This window comes from Phascolarctos cinereus, unplaced genomic scaffold (genome assembly GCF_003287225.1).
Source record: "Phascolarctos cinereus isolate Bilbo 61053 unplaced genomic scaffold, phaCin_HiC Scaffold_4;HRSCAF=312, whole genome shotgun sequence".
NCBI lineage: Eukaryota > Metazoa > Chordata > Mammalia > Diprotodontia > Phascolarctidae > Phascolarctos > Phascolarctos cinereus.
Window position 1 is genome coordinate 55645376 of NW_027555847.1, and position 21556 is coordinate 55666931.

The 21556-nt window shown below is 41.5% G+C and overlaps 2 protein-coding genes across 3 annotated transcripts in view; one reads left to right on the forward strand and one right to left on the reverse strand.

Moving 5' to 3' along the window:
* TSEN2 (tRNA splicing endonuclease subunit 2) overlaps positions 1-8705 on the forward strand; it is a 42749-nt gene extending 34044 nt beyond the window's left edge. For both annotated transcript variants that reach the window (XM_020981080.2, XM_078152211.1), the window contains exons 11-12: positions 6093-6182; positions 8503-8705. In XM_020981080.2, the coding sequence (XP_020836739.1) occupies positions 6093-6182; positions 8503-8562 (150 nt within the window). In that variant the 3' untranslated portion in view covers positions 8563-8705. The remainder of the gene's footprint in view (positions 1-6092; positions 6183-8502) is intronic.
* A 2168-nt stretch (positions 8706-10873) lies between these two features.
* MKRN2OS (MKRN2 opposite strand) lies at positions 10874-20427 on the reverse strand. The gene is made up of 4 exons (XM_020981082.2): positions 20210-20427; positions 16512-16561; positions 13946-14108; positions 10874-11825 (listed from the first exon to the last, which is right to left on the reverse strand). Exons 1-4 carry the CDS (start codon positions 20425-20427, stop codon positions 11603-11605), a joined length of 654 nt encoding a protein of 217 aa, XP_020836741.2. The 3' UTR covers positions 10874-11602.
* Between the last annotated feature and the right edge of the window lie 1129 nt (positions 20428-21556).

The following is a 21556-nucleotide window of genomic DNA, read 5'->3' on the forward strand; positions in this document are numbered from 1 at the left end:
TTAACCCCAACTGCCTAAAGACAACAAAAAAAAGGGAAAAAAAGGGTATGTGAGGATACAAAATACACCAAGTAAGGAGGCCAAAGCAAACACTGGTGAGGAAAAACCACCAGGGGACGCTGCTAAGGCAAAATCACCTAAGGAGGACTATGGAGGGCAGAAGACTAATCCTGGAGGGGCAAAAATCTCAAAGGAGAAGGAAGTTGAGGGGGATGCTAAAGATCTAAAACTGCTCAAGAGAAAGCTGGAAAGCCACGGTGAACCAAAATCCACTAATGAGGAGGCTGGGAGCCTTGTTACAGAGAAGATGGCTAAGGCTGCCCCGTCTCAGGAGGATGTCCGTTTTATGAATGACTGAAGGAACTCAACTGCTACGAACATGATGATGATTTGGTGGTTGTAACCCTCTGACAGGCTGGGAGAGTCTTATGTTCTTGAACCTTTTTTTTTCCCCAAGGCAATTGGGGTCAAGTGACTTGTCCAGGGTCACACAGCTAGTAAGTGTCAAGTGTTTGGTCTGAGGCCGGATTTGAACTCAGGTCCTTCTGACTTCAGGACTGGTTCTCTATCCACTGCGCCACCTAGCTGCCCCTGGAAAGTCTTATGTTTAACCACAAATTATGATGGTTCATTACATCCCACAGACCTTGGAAGAAGCAAGCTATAATCCCAGCATTTCTCTTTATCCTGCTATTGATGTGCTTTTTTTTTTGAGGGCCTATACTCAATAAAAATTACTTTGTTGGAAGAGAGGGAAAAAAAAACAAGCTCCTTGCTCATTAGACAAAGAATCACAAGCTTGGATTTTGTAATCAGTCCCTGCCAACACATCCCTAAGCTGTTCAATTTGAAGACTTGTAGGAAGGAGCAACCATCCCTTTGGAACAAGCAGGTTTTCCTTATGTCACACATAACTCTGCTTTTCTGTAGCTTCTTCTCATTCTCTCCAGTTCTTTTTCAGGAGCAAAATAGAACAGGTTTAGGCATCTTTCATGTAGTAGCCTTTCAAGTATTTGAAGAAATCAATCACATCGCCCTAAGTCTTCTCTTCTCTCTTATAGTTGTGAAGCTAATTTTTTTAATCCAAGTGTAGAGCTTTACACTTGTTCCTGTTAAATCTCATCTTATTTTATTCAGCCCATCATTTTAGCCTTGTGGGATCTGAACTCGCATTATCCAGTTATGAATTCCCCATGAAAGTGTTGTGTTATCTGCAGATTTGACAAACACACCTTCTGTGCCTTCACCCAAGTCGCTGATAAAAATGTCCCATTGCACAGGGCCAAGAATAGCTTTGGTGGGGATGCACAAGAACCTTCCTCCAAGATGAACTTGAGCCATTCATGGGCACTATATGGCCTCAGCCTAGCATCACCTGTTCTGGATAACTGGCATTTAGTAATCATTGCTTCCTTCTCTAAATGCTCACAAGCCATCTTCTGTGCATTTCTTTCTTATTACCTAAACGTTTATTAACCACTTAATATGTTCAAGGTGCTGTGTTTAATACTGGAGATACAAAGACAGAAATCTAAAATCAGTCCCCTCCCTTAAGGAGCTTACATTCTATCATATCCATTTTTTAAGAGTTAGTCAGTGAGTTCCATGTGCATATACTTCAATATCTTTAGACAGCTCTTTTTCCTCTGCATTAGAACTATTTCTTTTCAATTCTTCACTATTTCACAATTTTGAAAACATTGACATTGATTTTTTTTTCAAACTATCTGAAGAGGGAAGATGCTGAATAACTGGAAAAATCATAGCAGGTTGTATCAAAGGCACTTAAGAGAATGTCAGTAACTACCAACTAAATAAGAGCTTCTTAATGCAGCCATTGCAGCTTAATGCAGCTGAATCAAAGATATTTCCATTGAGTTCAAAGAATTTTAAATGGAGGATATTTGATCAGCTTTTGTCACCTATTTCATTCCTTTATTTGATGGCAAAGATCCCTCCAAATGAGTGGTTATGTAGTAAATTAGCATTCAAGATATAGATAAGAAAAGGGAAAAAAACACATGCACAAAACTTATATATGCAAATAAAAATTTTAAAGGATATTCTTTATAGCCAGCTGGAGACAGGAGGGATGCTACAGTCTTTAAATGTTCTTCTAGATTGGGGGGAGGGAAGAGTAACAACTCCCAAAATAACTTCCCATCTCTCATATGTCTTAGTGATGCTCTTGTTTTTTCAATGAGCTGAAAAAGATAGTCTGATTGATACGGAAGCAAGGTAATATCTATTTACCTCCATTTCCAGACTGTGCTTTGGGATTTTTTTGCATTGTAATTGGTTGAGAGGAATGAGAAGCATAAGATTGGAATGCCTCTTTCCGCAATCTACATGAGGCAAAAAAGCAAAAAATGTAGGCAATTTGTGTGGCCATAAATATTCCCAGGGAGTTCTATCTCTACACTGCTTACTAGACTTCTGGGAGCCAAGATGGCAAAGTAAGCAGTAAGTCGCTCTCACCCTCCCTTATTGACCTTGAAAAACCCAGAGAATATTGCCCCAGGAAAAATCCTGGAATAGTAGAGCCAGCAAAAAGATGAGGTACAGCCGTCTTTTAGCTAGGGAGGCTAGGGGGATTAATGGGAAAGGTCCCTCTTGCTGTGGCTGATGGGGAAGTACAGGACAGAAGGTGTCCTGGCAAGCCCCACCTCAGCAAACCAGCGGGAGATCCTGAGCCCCAGGGTGATGGAGCAGGCAAGCACCAACACCAGGCACAGACCAGCCACCACCACCAGCTCCAGCTCAGCACCAGGTAAACTACCAGACGCCTCCAGCCTCCAGCTGCCAACACCTGAAGCCCCAGCACACAAAACCAGTAAGCAGGTCCCCTGTGCCCCACAAGCAGAGGTCAACTTTAAAAGCCAGAAAAAGGCTAACAACATGAGCAAGAAGCAACAAAGAAAACCAGTGACCATAGAGAAGTATCTTGGTGACAGGGAAGATCAAAACACAAATTCAGGAGAGGACAACACTGTCAGTATACCCACATCCAAAACCGCAGAGGGGAAGATGAACTTGTCTCAAGCCCAAAAAGCCTTCCTGGAAGAGCTCAAGAAGGATTTTAAAAGTCAAATAAAAGAGGTAGAAGAAAAATTGAACGATTCCTTTAAAAATATACTGCTTACCAATGTGAGGGAAAAAATGACCTTGAGGTATTTTCTCAAAGTCTTTTTAATAGAGCTTTTTTACAACTTTTCAATCAATGAATAATGTGCAAGTATTTATGATTAAGCTTTTCATATCCCAGTCACCATGCTAAGCACTGCAGATGAAAAGACAAAAGTGGAAAAAATTCCATGACTTCAAGGACCTTATATTCCAACTGAAAAGACAACATGTACGTAAGAACATATAAGACAAGTTCAAAGCAGACACCAGTTAACCTTGAATGAGAAGGGGAAAAGGGGGAACCAAGAAAGGCCTCCTGCAGAATGTGGTGCTTTGAGATGAGTCCAAATCTAGGAATTACAAGATGGGAGGGAGAGAATAGGAGACATGCATAGAGACAGGAGCGTATCGTGTCAGGAGCAGTAAGTGGGCTACTATAGCTGGACCATAAAGTGCATAAAAGGGGAGTGATTTGAGGAGACTAGAGAGGGAGGACAGGATCAGATGGTAAAGAGTTTTAAATGCCAAACAAGAAGAGTAGGTGTTTGATCCTGCAGGTAAAAATGAGCCACTGCAGTTTATTGAGTGGGGTAGAAGGTGGGGATATTGTCAGGGCCTGAGATTTAAAGAAATCATTGTTTGTAGAATGGAGTTGAATGGGGAGAGATTCGAGGCAGGGAGACCAAATAGGAGGTGAGAGGTGTTGAGGATCTGAACTATGGCAGGGGCTGCTTGACTGGAGAAGAGGGGACGTATATAAGAGAGATTGTGGAGACAAGATTTGGCAACTGATTAGAGATATGTGGGATGAGCTGGAATGAAGAGTCGAGAATAATAAGGTTATAAATGTAGGTGCTTAAAAGGATGATAATGCCCTCTTCTATAGTAATAGGGAAGTTCATAAGAAAAATAGATTTTGGGGAAAAGGTAATTAGTTTTTTGTGGGCATGTTAAATTTGAGGTGCCTATGGGATATCTAGTTCAAAATATCCAATAGGCAGTGGGTAGTAAGGGACTAGAGTTCAAGAGAGATACTGGGGCTCTAAGTCATCTGCACATAGATAATAACTAAACCCATGAGATTTGATGGGGTCACCAAATGAGAGAATATAGAGGGAGAGGAGGAGCCAGGACTTAAACTTTTCTACTCAGATTCTACATATGAATACTTAATCAGATTATCTAGGGGGCAGAAATAATTTCCAGTGAGCAAGGATCCTAAGTTGGAGGGGGGGAAAGGCCTCAACTCTTAATATAACAAGGTATATTATGAAATGTGTATATGTATTTTTACATTCTATATCAATATAAACTTGTTTACATTACTGGAGGAAAGATAGCTCTGGTAGTTACAAAACTTCTAAGAAACAATCAATTAACAAACATTAGACGCAATCTCATATGTATCATAAGAAGAGTCACAGCAAACACAAACACTATAAAATGAATTATAGTAGTTGTAACTGAACAGGCCCTACAACACAAACGCATGTCTGTTTTCTCTTTAAAAAAAAAGTTTTCAGCATAAGCTACAAGTGTAGAAAGAGTATCTACGATGAAAACCTGAAAAAGAAACAGGCAGGCCACAAGTACTATTCTGCAGCAGACCACATCTTCACAGGCACACTATTAACTGAAGTCAAAAGAAAATAACACCCCATTAATTGTTTATTGATTTATAAAAAAGGCACTTGACTTGAGCAAAGTATACAGCTTTAAAAGACTCTCTTCCAACAAAGTAATTCTTGAGTATGTTAAGATCATGTGAGATTCCTGGATAGATTGAATGACACAGGACTTTGTTCAGTGATACATAGATTACCAGAATCAAACTAAGCATAGAACAGAAAGACAAATCCATACAAATGCCATTTTATTATGGTCATGGAGGAATTCCCTATGGAGAGGCTTAACAGAGGAGCAATTCCCTGTTGGTAGTGAAGTTCTCCATATGCTCACGTTTCTAGATGGTATTTTGCCTTTGCATCAAGCCCCAGAATTCTACAATGCCATCTCTGAGATTAATGACCAGTCAAAAAGACACCAGCTTAACGATCAATACAGGAAAAACCAAATGGATGAAGAATACCTATTTTCTGGACGGTGACCTGAAGTTGAATGGATAGCCCATTTGGTCAGTCCATATCTACAAATATCAGACAATGACAGACAAAGCAGATGGATAGTGAACTGGGACAATGAAGGGAAGGGAAAAAAGGGATTAGCAATTGGAATGCCAAGAAAAGAGTCACTGTAGAGTTTTAAAAATGCACCAAAGAAAACAGAAGGAAACTAGACAAGCAGGACAGCTTTGAAACGAATGTTGATTTTTTTATATTTTTTAAAAATTCAAGCTGAATGTGATAGGTGATTTCATATACAGTCCTCTTTCTGGTCTTCATGTGTGGAAATGCTCATGTTTGATGATGTTTGTCAGAAACATAATGAAAGTTTAAAATAGAATTTATGGGTGGACATGGACTAACATTGCACAGGATGTTTTTAAACAGTGTGGATGAGTAGTGATCTATACGACTGGAGGCAGTGCCTTCCTCAGTGAGGCCATGGATCTGTTGTTGAAGTATGCTTGATACAGGGAAGTCACTGCATGTGGCATATTTAATTCCTCTTTTTTTTTTCCTTTTTTTTTTTTAGGATTTGGAGCACAATTTTGCTGTTTCAAATCATCATGGATATTTATAGTTGTTATATCTTTGGTTTTGTGACATACTACTTGTCATGGATATAGTTTATTTGATGTCAGGTTCTTGGCCAGGAACACATTCCCCCAATTTAACATTGTTCCTATGATTCATTGTAGAGTGTTCCCTTTTATGACAACAAGGTCCATAAACACATTGTGATGAATGAAAAGGAGAGACTTCCTGTTTTTGTAATAGAATCATCTATGTTTGTAACGAATTGGATTCTTTTTAAGTTGTGGAGTTTGTTTTGTTTTTCAACAGGAGCTTCTGTTATGCTATTTGATTAGACCGTCTAATATGACTGACAAGGAAATGGAATCACCGGAATGTCTGAAAAGAATGAAAGTTCAGGTGAGCTGATTCAGATTCAGATTATCATCCAGAAGCTTCTGCTTGTTGAAGGAGATTAGCAGAAATAGAAAACCAGCCTTCCTTTTCTGGCCTCTTGGATCTCTCTCCAGTGCGTCTTTCCCTTCTGCCTTTAAACTTCTGTGGATCTTCCCCAACTTCAGTCCTTCCAGCTTATCTTCTTATACTCTTTTCTTTTGCCAGACCCTTTGAACAGATAGGGTCTATCTACTGCCAAGATATCTTCATCATACTTTTCAACACTCACATTCTGAAATTTGGCTCCCAACCATGCCCCTCTTTCTCCTAAAGCTGTTCTTGTGAAGATTGTTGATAAACAGTTTGTCAAACCCAGCAGCCTTTTCTTAAGCCCTCACTCCTTTTGACTTTTCTCCTTATGTTTGCCGCTGTCAAACCACTCTTTTTTTCTTGAAATTAATTTTCTTTGACTTCTTTGGTATTACATTATTGGGCTGCATCTGTTTTTTTTTTCTCTGCGACCTTTACTGAGTCCCTTTCTCTGCACCAAATGATTTCCAACTTTGTTCTTCCTGTTGGTATTGTAAACTAACTGAAGATGAAGTCGTATCTTCTTTATAAGATACACAGGCACACAGTGCCGTGGCAACTAGTGAAACTCCTGCAAGGTTCTCTACCATGTTATGTGATCTACGTTAATGCTACCATATTTTAGCTCTGATATTCAGGGGGGCTTTGGAGTTTTTTGTTTTTGAGGCAGTTGGGGTTCAGTGACTTGCTCAGGATTTGAACTCAGGTCCTCCTGACTCCAGGACCAGTGCTGTATTCACTGCTCCACTTAGCTGTCCCTTAGCTCTGATATTGGAAAGTTAACTCTGTATTACATAATGTATCTGTTTTTATAATAGACACACTATTATTTCTGCTCAGAAGGAGTGAGTGCTGGCTTTCGTAGCCCTAGCACTCTTTCTGAGAAGGCGGAGCTCCCTGGATCGGGGCCGGACAAGCACCAGGAGTTCACTGCAGTGAGCACACACTGCACGGCAGATCGCTTTTTCACTGAATTTGTTTTGTCACTTGTTCCCATTCAAGGAATATAAACAAAGCAGAGCATTCTTTCGTTCCCTTCAAGGATAAGCTGCCGCTCACGAAATCATGTCCTAGTCTTATAAAGGCCGTTGCTTAAAAAGCGCCAGGTTGTCAGCATGTTTGAGAGCATTAACTAGTCTCATTCTAGTGAAAGTACAACTAAAGATAGGAACATGCAAAATATTTGTAGGGTTATTGTGGGTTTTTGTTTTGTTTTGTTTTGTCGTGATTATGTTTTGGTGGGGAGGAAGGCTTAATAGTTGACTGATTTCCAGTCAGCTATATACAATTGCCTGTTGGACATTTTAAACTGGGTGTATCGTAGTCATCTCAAACTCAGCAGGTCCAGAATTACACTCATTATATTCATACACGAGCTCATCGCCCTTACAGATGTCCCTGATTCTCTTGAGGGCACCGCTGGCATCCCAGCTTGCCAGGTTCATGACCTCCGTGTCATCCTTGATTCCTCACTCTCTTGCCCCACGTTTCTCATCATTTGCCAGATGTTGACATTTCCATCTACATGTCATCTCTGGAATCTAGCCCCCTTTCTACTCTCACACAGCCTCCCACCCTGTTTCTGGCTCTCATCCCCTTTTGCCTGGACTGTTGCAGTAGCCTCCTAATTTTCCTCCCTCTTTCTAGTCCATCATCCATCTCACTGCCAAAGTGATTATCTGTGTGGCAGATCTGACCATGTTACTCCCTGGCTCAGTAAGTGTGAATGGTTTCCTTTGCCTCCAGGATCAACTCCAAGATCCTGTATTTAATGTTGAAAACCCCTCACAGCCTGGCCCCAACCTCCCTTTTCATCGATCCCCTTCCTGCCCTCGACAGCCCAGCCAGACGGACCTTGCTCTTCCTCCTCCGTGACATCTACTTCCCCCTTTGCTATTCCACCAGCTCTCTCTTATGCCTGGAAGGCACTGTCTTCTCCCAGGTCCTCTTAGAATCCCATGTTTCCTCCAAAACTATGGGTAGCTGACAATCTCAGCATCTCTGCTTTTCGTAATTCCCCAGCTGCCAATGTTCTCTTCCCTAAAAATTTCCCTTGTGTGTGTATTTCTATTTCGTACATGCTCATGAATGTACGTGTTGCCTCCCCTGGTAGAATGTAAATTTCAGGAAAAGAATTGTTTCATTTTGTCTTTGTATTCCTAGCACCTAGCACAGGGTAGACAATAGTAAGTGCTTGTCAGTTGATTGATTGATTGATTGATTGATGGAGGTTTTTTGGTCTTTTTAATTTCAGGAAGTAATCCTGAGTCGTTGGGTTTCTTCTCGAGAGCGAAGTGACCAAGAGGAAATTTAACACACAGGCCAAAAATCCAAATTCTTAATTCACTAACAAGTATTTACTGAATACCAATTATGTGCCCAGGCCTGGGCAAGGTAAAAATAACATCATGATCATTAATTAAAAAAATAAAAGCGCCCGATCTTTTCTTTGTAATATTCCAACAACATAAAGGTCATGTTAATATCTTAGAAACATGAGCTTTAGATGCTGAGAGTAAGAGGAATCCTGGATTCCTAAGATCCAAAAATTAGGTTCTGGTTCTGGTCTCTACACTAATGTGCTGGCTTTGGGCAAGTCATTTCCCTTCTTCAAGCCTCAGAGACCTCCTCTATCAAATAGGAGACTCTTCCTCCCTGGAAAATTCTGTAATTCTCTCATCTTACTTGGAGCCACAGAATATCAGAACTTGACCTTGAAGATGTCCTAGTGCAGACCTCTCATTTTACAGATGAAAAACTGAGGCCCAGTTAAGTAAAATTACTTCCCCAAGGTCACAGAGCAAATGAGTGGCAGAGGTGAAATGAGAATCCAGGTCTTGGGATTCCTCCATTTTTTTTCTCTCCACACCACAAAGCGTCTTGGTGTTATGGGAGGTGTATAGAACTAACATAATATTTTGTTCTAGAGAACATTAAGCGGTCATTTTACTTTTAACTAGACCTATGATTAATCAGTGTAGGGAACACTAGGTGACGAAGCTTTCTTTCCAATGCCAGCCAGCAGCTCTTCGGTAACTTGTCATCTGAGAGAGTGCCTGTAGTAACAAGAAGATTCATGGACCTGCCCAAGGTCACACACTCAGTGGGTGTCAGGGACAAAACTTGAACCAAGGTCTTTCTGATTTCAAATCAAGCTTCCCATCCTCTATGCTAAGCTGGGCCCCACAAAAATAAAAAGTTCTCTGTTGTGCAAGGGCCTTCCTCACTCTGTGCCCCTCGAGGAACAGGCATTTCAGATATTACTAATCTGGGTTAAGTGATTAACCAGATGTCACCCAGCTTGTCAGAGCCAGGATTTAAGCCCAGATCCTTTGCCTCCAAGTCCGCTGCTTCTTCATTTAAACCATACTACCACACCAAAGGGGACAGCCAGCCACAGGGTGCCCTCAGAATACTAACTTAATTGAATTAGTTTCCACAAGTCTCATATCTGAAAAGAGGTACTCACCATAACAAAGTATTTCAACTAGATAGGGAATGAAAATACCAAAGTAAGTTAACAAGCTCTTTAATGTCCTTCTCAGCCAGAAAAGTTGGCAAAGCACTCTCAAAGTTCTTCTAGAGATGTGTATGGGAACAAATAGTCCAAAAAAGTTGCAGCAGTATAAAATAGCTAAGTGCCTAAGTTAATTTAAGGAGGATAAATGACGTGGGCTTTAATCCTGATTGTGAGGAGAGTAGGAAGGTTGGGTAGGAGACGCAGATTTAGTGGAGATGGTAGTGAGTTTAGTGTAGGACATGTTGAGATAAAAGTACCAGAAGGACATTCCAATAGAGATGCTTAGGCAATTAGAGATTTAGGACAGGGCGTTCTAGGGGAGATTAGAGCTAGCTAGACTCTATAGATTAAGCAGTAATCTGCATAAAAATAATGCTAAAAACATTGGAGGAATGAGGAAGATTGAATGAATGGACAAACAATCCTGGTGAGAAATTGGAGATGAGGGAGTGAAAAAGTATTTTGTGAGTCTGGGCATTGAAACTAATTTAAATGTTCGTAGTTGCTATGCAAGTTTAATTATTTTATCAGTTAGAAACTTTAGTAAAGCATAGGAGGAAAAGAGGTTATGGTGATCTGAGAGAATTGATACTGGGTTATGTGAAATGAAAAATGCTGATATTTGGGACATTTTCACTAGCCACAATGCCTGTATTTCAGTACTGAAAGACATCAGTGAATCTGTGACTTCGGTGATGTGGTGCAGAACCCAGCCTATCTACTTCTTTCCATCTTGTGCATGCCCTACTACAAATGTTCCACAGAGGCTCCAGCCAACATGGACTTCCTTTAGAGCTCTTGATATTGCATAGATATCAGTATAACAGAGTTATCCTTTATCCCCTCCTCTTGATTCATGAGCAGCCCTGTTCCTTTCCAGTTATACATCTCTCTGATAATTTTTAATGCCACTTCTTGTGAGTAATTTGATGTTGGTAATATGTTGTAGGCTATTTATGCCTATTTGTCTTTCCCTTTGGTTGACCCATAATTTTGATTCCTTGGAAACTGCATGGTTTCCAGTCACACTCTTGAAATGTATCTTTCTCCTCATGGCAGAAAGGTATAGAGGCTATGGGAAAAGAATCATACATACACTTTCAGATAAGAATATTACATAGATTTTTTTGCTTAACTGTTTTTATTTGTTAAAGGATTCAGAATCAAATGAAGAGATAGGAGAAGCCACCCCCCCACTCCCAATCTACCCATTTGTGAAGGTGGGAGGTCCAGAGGTGTTACACATTGCACCTGGTTTAGGACTTTTTCAACATATCAATCAGTTGTGTTTTTTCTCTCTCTCTAAAAAAAATCCATCACATGGGATGGTGCTTAGTATGGGTGGAGGAGGAATACATGGGATACTATAGTGACACAAAAGAAACAAAAATATAACTTATTTTTTTACAGTAAGATTCAGTGCTTGGGGGGGGAGTACATCCAGGAATGAGTGTGAAATAAATATAAACATCATCAATACAATTTAAAATAAAGATTAAGCTCAATAACTTCATCATGGCAGGGAAGTTATTCTAGATTCTTGAAGGACAGACCAAAGAAGCAAGATTTCTGGCAAGTTATGCCATGCCACGTTATGCAGAAAAGATTTCCAGTATGGTACTGGTGATGAACTATGTCTGAGGACTAGACTGGCTGATTATGAGAAGCCCTATCACCAGTAGGCTGGCCACCAGGTAGTGAATTTTTCAGCCATGACAACCCAATGTAGAGAAGACTAAAAGTTCAGGAATCGATCCCTTGTATAGCAGCTCTCCAAACTTCATCTCCTTTCTTGACATAGTGCATTTCAAAATTTCATTCATAAATTGTTCCCCTAAGGAAGATTTGTATCTGAATCAAGGTGATCAATAATGTAGAACCCATGTTCTTCTATTGCCCGATAGAGAGTGATATACTTAGAAGCTCTCCTTGTCTTTGGTACCACAAATTTCTCGGTGAATTCATCTTTGTCCAATTGATGCTTCCCCTCTGAAGTCAGTATATAATTAATGAATGTCAGGGCATAAGTATAACAATTGTGGCAATGTTCTTCATACCTTTGAAAACAAATTCAGTCACTTAAGGAATTTTATAGGTGACAAGGGCAAAGCCATCCTGAGGTACTGTGAAATCACTGGCCTAAACTTTTGGGTATGTCCTTCCTACTTCCCTCCCAAATGCTTTTAGGGGTGTGTTGAAGTTAAACCTAGCCAGGGTGGTCATAAAAGTACTGGTTGACTTCCATTTGTTTTTCCATGCTTAGGAGTGAACAATTAAAGGGGAAAGAAAGTTGAGATTTGGAGAGCAGGCACATAAACTATACACTTCTTCTGACAGATATATATAATAGCATCATGGCAAGCTGAACCTGGAGTCAGAAGAGCTGGGTGGGCTTGAATCCCACCTTGGACATTTATTAGCTGTGTGACCCTGAGCTAACTGTCACTGAGCTTCAGTTTCTTCACCTCAAAAATAGGGAGAGCAGGAGCACTGACCCACAGGGTCATTACAAGACTAATGGAGCTAATACATGGGAAGTGCTTTGCAAACCTTAAAGGCCCCATGTAAATGGAAGCTATAGTTAAGTTTTAACTTAATAATTCAATGCCTGATTGTAGTACTATGATTCCTAGCCTAAATTATATTAATCATCTACAGATCCTAACTATGCATTTTTTTTTTGCTAGGTAATGAGGTTAAGTGACTTGCCCAGAGTCAGACAGCTAGTGTCAAGTGTCTGAGGCTACATTTGAACTCAGGTCCTCCTGACTCCACAGCCAGTGCTCTATGCACTGCGCCACCTAGCTGCCCCTAACTATGGGATTTTAGAACTTAAAGGGACCCTGGAAATAATTTAGTTTTTGAGAGTTAAGGAAACGGACTCAGGAAGATACAGAGACTTGTCCAAGGTCACACAGTTAGTGGAAGGACTTGGAGCTCCCAAAGCAATGCCCTTTCCATTCCCTCTCCTTTGCTTTGGTGATTGTCTAGAGTGGTCCCATTTATTTCAAGGAATGTTTCAGAAACAAAATTTATTTCATAGGCTTAGAACTGGAAGGGACCTCAAATATCTTCTGGTCTGACCCCCCCCCTTTTTGTGGATGAGGGTGATTAAGTTCACACAGGTAGGTTCAGAGGTGGGATTTGAACCCAGGTCTCTGACTTCTGAGCTAATGCTTTTTACTCTGTATTATTAGGCTGCTTCTCTGAATTCATGGTAAGTTTTAAAATTCATATAGATGAAAGGAAGGTAGCAGGGGTGATGGTCATGAAATGAACATATTAGTGTGTACAAGTGTGTGAAGACCACTACTTGAGAAATTTGCCTGGAAATAGAAGAGAACAGTAATTTCTGTGATTTTGATCTTTGTGAAGTTCCCCACCCCCACCAAAGTTTAATTCAATCTGAAATGTTCAGGTTGTGGTTTTGTTCACCTATCCTGCTTTCATGTTAATCGGCTTTGCAGAAAAGTCACTGGCCCAAATTATGTAGCCCCAGTTGGAATTTCGTTACGTACTCTGGTAGCCTAAAAACCTGTGCTCTGGGGGTCTCATCTTTCTTATGACAGGTCATCTTTGCTCCAGACATGACCACTTATGTTGTGCCTGCCCTGCCCCTTTTCTGGAATCCTCAACGTCCAGAATCTTTCTTACTAGAAACTTCTAGCCTCACTAAATGTCACCTCCCTGCCTAATGAGAAATCCATCAGACATGCCTGCTAAAACTCCACCTCTTCCTTAAAATCTCTAATCTTCTCCACTGGGAACAGACATGTTATGTGTAACAATTGTGGGCAAGCCTACTTGCCCAGCACCTAACTAAAGAGAGACAAGAATCCAGACGTCAGATCAGGAGGGGGCGCCCCCTCTTACAGGATCACCAACCCCCTTCCTGTGCTGAAAATCATCTTTCCCAAGGCCCAGACCACCCCGTGTTGGGCTGAGTTGCAAGCATACCCTGTCCTCAGAATAGCTGGTTACCACTTTTCTCGTGACCCTGTCACACGCGTTCCTTGTGTGAGTTAAAACTCATTGAATAAAGACCCATTTCATTTCTATCACGGAGAAGTCTGCTAATCCTGGGGAAATTGCTAACATTTCACAAAAAGTGGCTATTGGCAATCATAATACCTGGGGATAGTTTTGTTATCCTATTAGGGCCTATGGAACTACATACCTGTTTGGAGACCAGGCATCTGTTGCAGAGAAGTCTTCCAGATATTTATCCCATTGGTCCATCAGTCCAAACATGTTGGGCTGCAATAGTGGAATACTTATACTCTGTTCCCACCCAACTTCATCTCTGTGGACACCTTGCTCGTTGTAATTATACACAATTCCTATTTTTAAAAAAAATCAAACTGGTCAAGGAACATGATTATGAATTCTGCTTTAGGGGAAACAGATCATGGAAAAGCAGCTACAAAATCATCACTTCTCACATAATCAGACTTTCTAATATGGAAACAAAAGCTTCCCAAATAAGGATTGGTCTGGTATCAGTGGGTCCCAGGTTCTTGAGTAGAGACAAGAACAACTCTCCAGAGGGCCCTTCCTGTGGCTGGCTCCTGCTTTCCTCCAAAAGTACATAACTACAGTGAGCTTAAGGAAGACTCTCTCCAAATTCTTTAGTTGGAATAAATTCTACTTTGTAGATAAGTTTGTCAAGTTTCCCTAAAGAAAAAATTTACAACAAATTTGAACTATTAATTCTGTAGTCTGATTGGGTACTCATGTGGGTAGACCTTTTGCCTGCCTTCTGACTTAAAAAATTTAATCCTTGGGTTTGCATTCATTGGAGCTGTTTATATGAAAGTGGTAAAGGAAGAATGGCAAATTATATTTTAAGAAATGAGTATAGTCTACACCAAGATAAAACCCAATGATTAAAAGACCCCCAAATCTACTTCAGTGAGACTATGGATCCATAAATCTAGTGCTTAGCACAGTACAGTGCCTGGCACATAGTAAAAACCCTTTACAAAAAAAAAAAAAGCTTTACCAAAAAAGCTTTCACCTATTTTAAGGAGAGAGGTGAGTGTAATATCTGTAAAGAAGGTATGATAGATTTGCAGCTACACTTCACCCTTACAGTCTGGCCAGGTGAAGTCCTGGGGTAATTTGCATGGACTCAGGCTAGTAACCAGACACAGAATGTGACTCGATAGGAATGTGGTCATGCTAAATCACAGTCTAAGCTCAGTGACAATTCAGGCAGAAGCAAAGGAGTTCAAAAAAGACAGAACCTCAGTCTAAGGGCTTTTGGCTACTTGGCTGGCTGGTGCTGTGATGTGGCTATGGGTATGATTCACAAAATAAGTGAAATAGTCCACGGGGCTATAGGCTTTAAAAAGAGCTGAAACCCTTCCCTGGAGAAGTCACACAGCATTTGCAATTCTGTGGAGAACCAACAAAAGGCATCGGCAGCTGGAAACACAGTTTACAGATCAGTGACACCATCAGATCAGCAGCTGACCTCAGCAGCTCTGCAGGGAAACAGCTGATACATTGTACAATTCCCAGGCTCTGGCTGAGACATCCCCTAGAAATCTAAGCTACCCTGTCCATTTGTATTCCATAATACATGTGCCCTCTACCACACGTACACGGTATCCCAAAAGTCTGAATGCAGTTTTAGGCTTTAATAGCTACAAATTATTCCTTCTGCCACTAGTTACAGAAATATGTGGGACAGTATGCACCTATTTGTATGAGATTTTTTTCCTTGTCATTTATTGTTTTTTTTCGGGGCGGGGGGTATACTAGGCAACAGGGTCACACAGCTAGTAAGTGTTATGTATCTGAGGTCACATTTGAACTCAGGTCCTCCTGAATCCAGGGCTGGTGCTCTACCCACTACGCCCCCTAGCTGCTCCTGTCATTTATTGTTTTATGCAAGATTTTTATCTAACATTAATCAGGACTCATGAGGCAGTTCTGAATAAATGATTACACAAAACACATCTTGAATCTGAGGTAGCTTTCAGCAGACCCACATTTGAAAGGAGCATTGGCTACACATATATTATCTCATTTGTACCTCATTACAACCCTTCATGTTAGGTAAGGGAGTTGTGTTAGTTCTCCATTTTGTAGGTAACTAGGTGGCACAGTGGATAGAATGAGGGGCCTGGAGTCAGGAAGACTCATCTTCTTGAGTTCAAATCTGGTCTCAGCACTCACTAGCTATGTGATCCTGGGCAAGTCACTTAACTCTGTTTGCCTCAGTTTCCTTATCTGTAAGATGAGCTGGAGAAGGAAATGTTATCTTTGCCAAGAAAACCCCAAATGGGTTCAAGAAGATTCAGACACAATGGAACCATTCAACTAAGGCTCAAATGCCCCAAACTACACTCCAGCTTCCTTCAAGCCTCAGCTCGTGTGCAGCCTTCTGTGGGGATCCTTTCCTGACTCCCTCTAGTTATCACTGTCCTTTTCCGCCTCCTCAAATTGTCACGTGTATAACATCTATTTATGGGTTACAAATTTCTTCCTCCCTCCTTTGAGGGGGACGGTTAGCTCCTTAGGGTTAGGGAGCCCCCTCACCTCACCCCTCTGTCTCAGTAGGGTATCCTACATACCTAGCACCATGCCTGGTACATAGTAGGGGCTTAACACCAGGAACATTAATTGATGCAATTAAGGTGCTCGGTCCTGTGAGGTATTCTTACATAAACACTTGGAGAATTGAACCTAACTGGACCTGGGAGAACAGGAATGAAAAGATAAGGAACTCATTTTACCACGTGTATTGGTTATTCCAACGTGGAGATCAGCATTTCCATCATAGTCCCTGAAAAAAAATTTTTTAAAGAAATTTTCTATATTATCACTTCTTTTCACTTGAAAAACTGACATCTGACAATACATACAACGTCCTAAATTAGAATGATCAGGAAGAATATGTTATTCAGAATAACCAGAGCCCAGCTCAATGATGGACACAAAAGTAGGTACTTAATAATGCTTGTGGACCAATTGTTGACTCACATCAGTAATGGGCTGCCCCTTGAACACCTACGGGATCATTAAGGTACAGGAGGAAGGAAAGGACATAGGAGCCAGCACAGGATGGTGCCTTCTATGGCCAAGCCATGGCCGTACGGCTCAGTAAGCATCCTGGGGGAAGCAGCATTCTCTGAGCCCTTTGCCTTATGAGTGCGGTAGAATCAGGCCTGCACGTGGCAGATCCAGACATTATGCTGTCAGCACCTCAGAACAGCAGAAGGGCAGGGAATATATGTAAGAGTGTATTCAGGGAACAAGCGGATCAGCCTCCCTATACCCCATATCTATACATATCCACACGTAATTCCTATATCTTGCCTCTGGGAGACAGTAATAGTTCCCTGGCCCCTGAATGCCTGTAACTGGTTTCTCATTCCTGTCTAAAACCCTTAGATTTTTGGCTCTCTGAAGAAGCACTCATATTGGCCTAATCTAGTTTTGCTTCACACTTATTTAAATCCCAATTCGGACCTCACCCCTCTGTCCCAGAAGGGGGTGTCTATCTCCAGCTTGTGCCCATACTCAAAGCCTCTCCAGCTTGGTCAGACCTGTTGGAGTTTATATGCATGTCCTTCAAGGACCCAGAGTCACCTCCAGGCCATGATAAAACAAGGAGGAAGGTGGGGGGCAGGGGTGGAGAGAGTTTAATTTTAACAATTTAAGATATCTTTATGTAAATGTGCATTTAATATCTCTGGGAAGGTTAAGAGACTATTAGTTATTGACACATTAATATGATTTGAATTGTTAGAATTTCAGTCCTAAAAAGAACTTTGGAGATCATGAAGTGTGGCCCATTAATTTTACAGATAAGGAAATTGAGGCTAGGCGAGATGAAGCAGATTGCCCTAATTCTAGCCCTCTTCCTATTATGCCAAAGTGCGTTCCTTGACTCTCACTCTTAAAGATTCATTTAATAATAATGGGATTTACACAGCACTTAGAAAGTTGTAGAATGCTTTGCTTATTTTATCTCATGTGAGCCTTACAACAATGTTGTGAGGGAGGTACTACCAACCCCATATTGCAGATGAGGAAACTGAGGTTAAGTGATAACCATGGTTACAAAGCTAGCAAACCTGAGTTCTAATCCTGACACCGTCACTAACTAGCTGTGTATAAGTCACTCAGCCTCTCCTAGGCTCAGTGTCCCCATCTGTAAAATGGAAATTATTATAGCTCCTACCTTACAGAGTTGTTGTAAAGATCAACTGGGACAGCATATGTAAAATGCTTTGCAAACATGAAAGCGCCACACAAATGTTAGCTATTTAATTATTATTATTATTATTATTATTATTAGGCTTCATCAGAATCTACAGAGAGGCAAATGAAGTCACACTTGTAAGAAAGCTGGCAATGAGAATGATGGGATACATTTCTACACGTTGGGCCGTTGCTGGAAGTCAACCTTCAAAGCTACTGGCAACAGATTCACGTTAGACTCATAACGAGGCTAGATGTACCCCCTTCTGCAGGGGCTGATATGTGAGATGAAAAATGCCTTCCTGTGAGGAAGGCAGTTCAAGCCTCCTTGTTCCTGTTCAACAAAGGGGAAGATGGCAGCTGGGGAAGCCCAAGGGCTTATGGCTAAGAAATGCCAGAGCTGGGGATTTTTTCTATCAGCCTCAAGCTGAAGCTGCCTCAATCTGCCCAATGACTGGAATAAAATTTCAGTGTGGGAGACCAGCCTACACACTTATCTTCAAACATTTGCCTTCAAATATGCCTGTTCCTGACCAGCCAGTCAATGGGCGCTGTGCATGTGTTTGCCAGCCAGAGAGAGGCAAGGGCCTGATAAGGAGCACTGACGCTGGAGTCAGGAGTTCAAATCCGTCCCTGTGATGCCTGTTAGCTCTGGGGCCCCTTTCAGATAGGACCATAAATAGAGAGCTGTACCATGTTACAAGCTAAGTCTGACTGCCTCCTTTTATAAATAAGGAAACAAGTCCAGGCCCATGAAGTGATTTGCCCAGGGAATCTGCATCAGGGATGAGATCTGACCCCAAATCTTCTGATTCCAAAGCCAGGGGTCTTCCCACTTTACCATGTTTACTTAACCTTTCTTTCTGAGCCTCTGTTTCCCCATGTGCAAAATGGGATCCTATCAGGACCACCCATCTCTTGGGGATATGGTGAAGCTCAAATAGGACAGTGTGAGTGAAACACTTCAAAAACTGTAAAAGTGCCATATAAATGAGAGCTAGGATGAATCAATCAATAAGCATTCATTAAGCACCTACTATGTGTCTGCTGCTGCTGCTGCTGTTTGTCCTGACATCAGGGAGGGGATGCCATGACATGACATGCAGGTGAACTAGATTTAAGTGAGGGAGGGCTGTGCAAAGTCACCAGCCTCGCTTTCTCCTCCAGAGCCATCTGAGTCTCATGGCCAGATATGGATCAGGACGACTGCAGATGCAGTGGGGGACCTTGGCCTTTTCAAGCTAAGGTCTTTAACAGATCTGTTTGACTGAGGCAGCACCCATTCAGTGATTAAAGCTTAATAAAAAATGAGGCAAAAAATGGCCTCTTTGAAAAAAAAAATAGATCTGGGAGGGGAAGGACCCTCAGGGTTTCTGGTCAAAATAGAAACAATTGTTATTTACATTCATTCTGAGCCAATCAGAGCCCAAACAATGACCAAGTGGGGCTTGGCCTGGGACCTATTGTTGGCCAATCAAGGAGAGACAGAGTAAGCTGGGGTTAAAGGCACTGTGCTAAGCACTAGGAAAGAGGCATCTTGGTGGAATGAATAGAGGATAGGCATCAGAATCAGAAAGAACTAGGTTCAGTTCACACCTCTGACACATACTGGCTACATGACCCTCAGCAAGTCACTTGGTCAGTAGGCCTGGCAACTCTTCAAGATTACGAGGTACATATCTCAAATGGCTTGCTCCCTCAATGAGGGAGGAGGAAAGGAAGAGAAGGAGAGAATTTAAAAATTTAAAAACAAATGTTAAAAATTGTTTTTAGGGGCAGCTAGGTGGTGCAGTGACTGGCCTTTGAGTCAAGAGGACTTGAGTTCAAATCCAGCCTCAGACACTTAACACTTACTAGCTGTGTGACCGTGGGCAGGTCACTTAACCCCAATCACCTCACTAAAAAGTAAAAAAAAAATTGTTTTTAAACATAATTGGAAAAAAATATTAAAAATGAAAAAGAATTATAAGGCACAGAGAAGGCACCAACCTGCATTTCCTCACTTGGAACTCCTTTTTCTAGTCCAAAATGTTATTTAATAACATTATTTAATGCCAAAAATATTATTTATTTTTGTGCAAAGAAATTTAAAGCACGCATCACAATAGAAGGAGGAAGCAACATCCAACATTATGAGAGGAAAACAAAAAAGACTGTCCCTTTTTTTAAGTAAGGAAGTGAAGAGGAAAATCATAGAAAACCCAAGCACCTCTGGAAATGACTGTACCTAAGGAAGGTCCCTCGGGTTGGCCTGAGCAGGAAGACACACTGCTCTTGGTGCCCATGGATCAACGGGGTAGCAATGCTGACAGGTGCCTCGTCCAGCTTCCTGAAGCTCACGGGCTGCTGGCACACGGGGCAAAGGTCAGGCACCCTGAAGCAGTAGATATCCCTTCCACAGTGGCGGAACTGGATAACAGGTCGGCCAGCCTCAGGAGGCTGCATTGCTGCAGCTGCAGGCTCTTTGCATAAAATGACCAAAGCAGCAAGAAACCTCCCAACTTCCTCCTCCCCTCTCGGAACACCTGGAGCTTGCCCTTCCAGTCCAGGCAACCTGATCAACCGTGACTTCATTCAGATGGACAGTCCTGGGAGCCAAACAGCTCAGAGCACCCAGGAACTGGGAGGCCCCGCAAACCCTGTTGTTAAAGAGCCAGCCTCTTTTGGGGCATCCTCAGGAAGTCGGCACCTTCTGTGCCCAGATGTGGGATCTCACTGCAGCTGGATTTTAGTTCATCATTTCGTTCATCAATTGTCATTTTTAAAAAAATTATTCAGGAAAAGTTAAGTGGAAAGAACATTGGACAAAGAGGCAGGAGCTCTGGCGTCCTATCCCAACTCTGTTGTGAGGCAGCTGTGTGAACTTGGGAAAACCTGGTCACTTTTCCCTGCCTCGGTTGCCCCTTCTGTATAGTGAGGCAGTCAGATCTTGAAGGTCTCTTTCTATCTCTAAAATTCTTTGGTTCTAAACTTAAAATGGATCCTAATAGATTTAAAGCTCCACATCTTTATAAACAGGGGTAAAAGAAGCAACACTAGCTACAAACAGCTGTACTCAAATTGGTAAAGATAAATAGCAAGAATAAGGAGAGACAGACAGCAGGGTGTAGTGGCTAGCTTGGTGGCCTCCAAATCAGGAAGAACTGACACCTAATGGCTGGACAACCCAGATGGTGGTGCCATACAAAGAAAGGGCAGTGCAGTTGATACAGTAATAGATTTAAAATTAAGAAGTCCTGAATTCAGATCCTGCCTCAGATACTCACTAGCTGTGTGACCTTGAGTAAGTCACTTACCCTCTCTAAGCCTCAGCTTCTTCATCTGTAACATGGAGATAATAGTATCTACATTGTTGTATCAAGTGAAATAACACATGTAAAGTTCTTTATAAACATTAAAACACTATATGAAAGCTAACCATTATTATTCAGTTGCTTAATGTTCTCATTAGTGTCAGTTTCACATCCTATCATCTACTACCAAGCCATCCACCCAGTCCATCTCACCATCTGCCTAGCGCCACTAGCAGAGATACTGCAGTGGTTGGCCAAGATGCACAATAATAATTTTCATC

What these genes read in the sequence shown, in the direction of transcription:
- MKRN2OS (XM_020981082.2), bottom strand. Translation starts at nt 20,427, where the DNA reads ATGCAGCCTCCTGAGGCTGGCCGACCTGTTATCCAGTTCCGCCACTGT. An exon ending in TGGAATAACCAATACACGTG is followed by an intron (nt 14,109 to 16,511) that starts GTAAAATGAGTT and finishes TTTTAAAAATAG; the next exon opens with GAATTGTGTATAATTACAAC. An exon ending in GATGCCTGGTCTCCAAACAG is followed by an intron (nt 11,826 to 13,945) that starts GTATGTAGTTCC and finishes TTGTTTTCAAAG; the next exon opens with GTATGAAGAACATTGCCACA.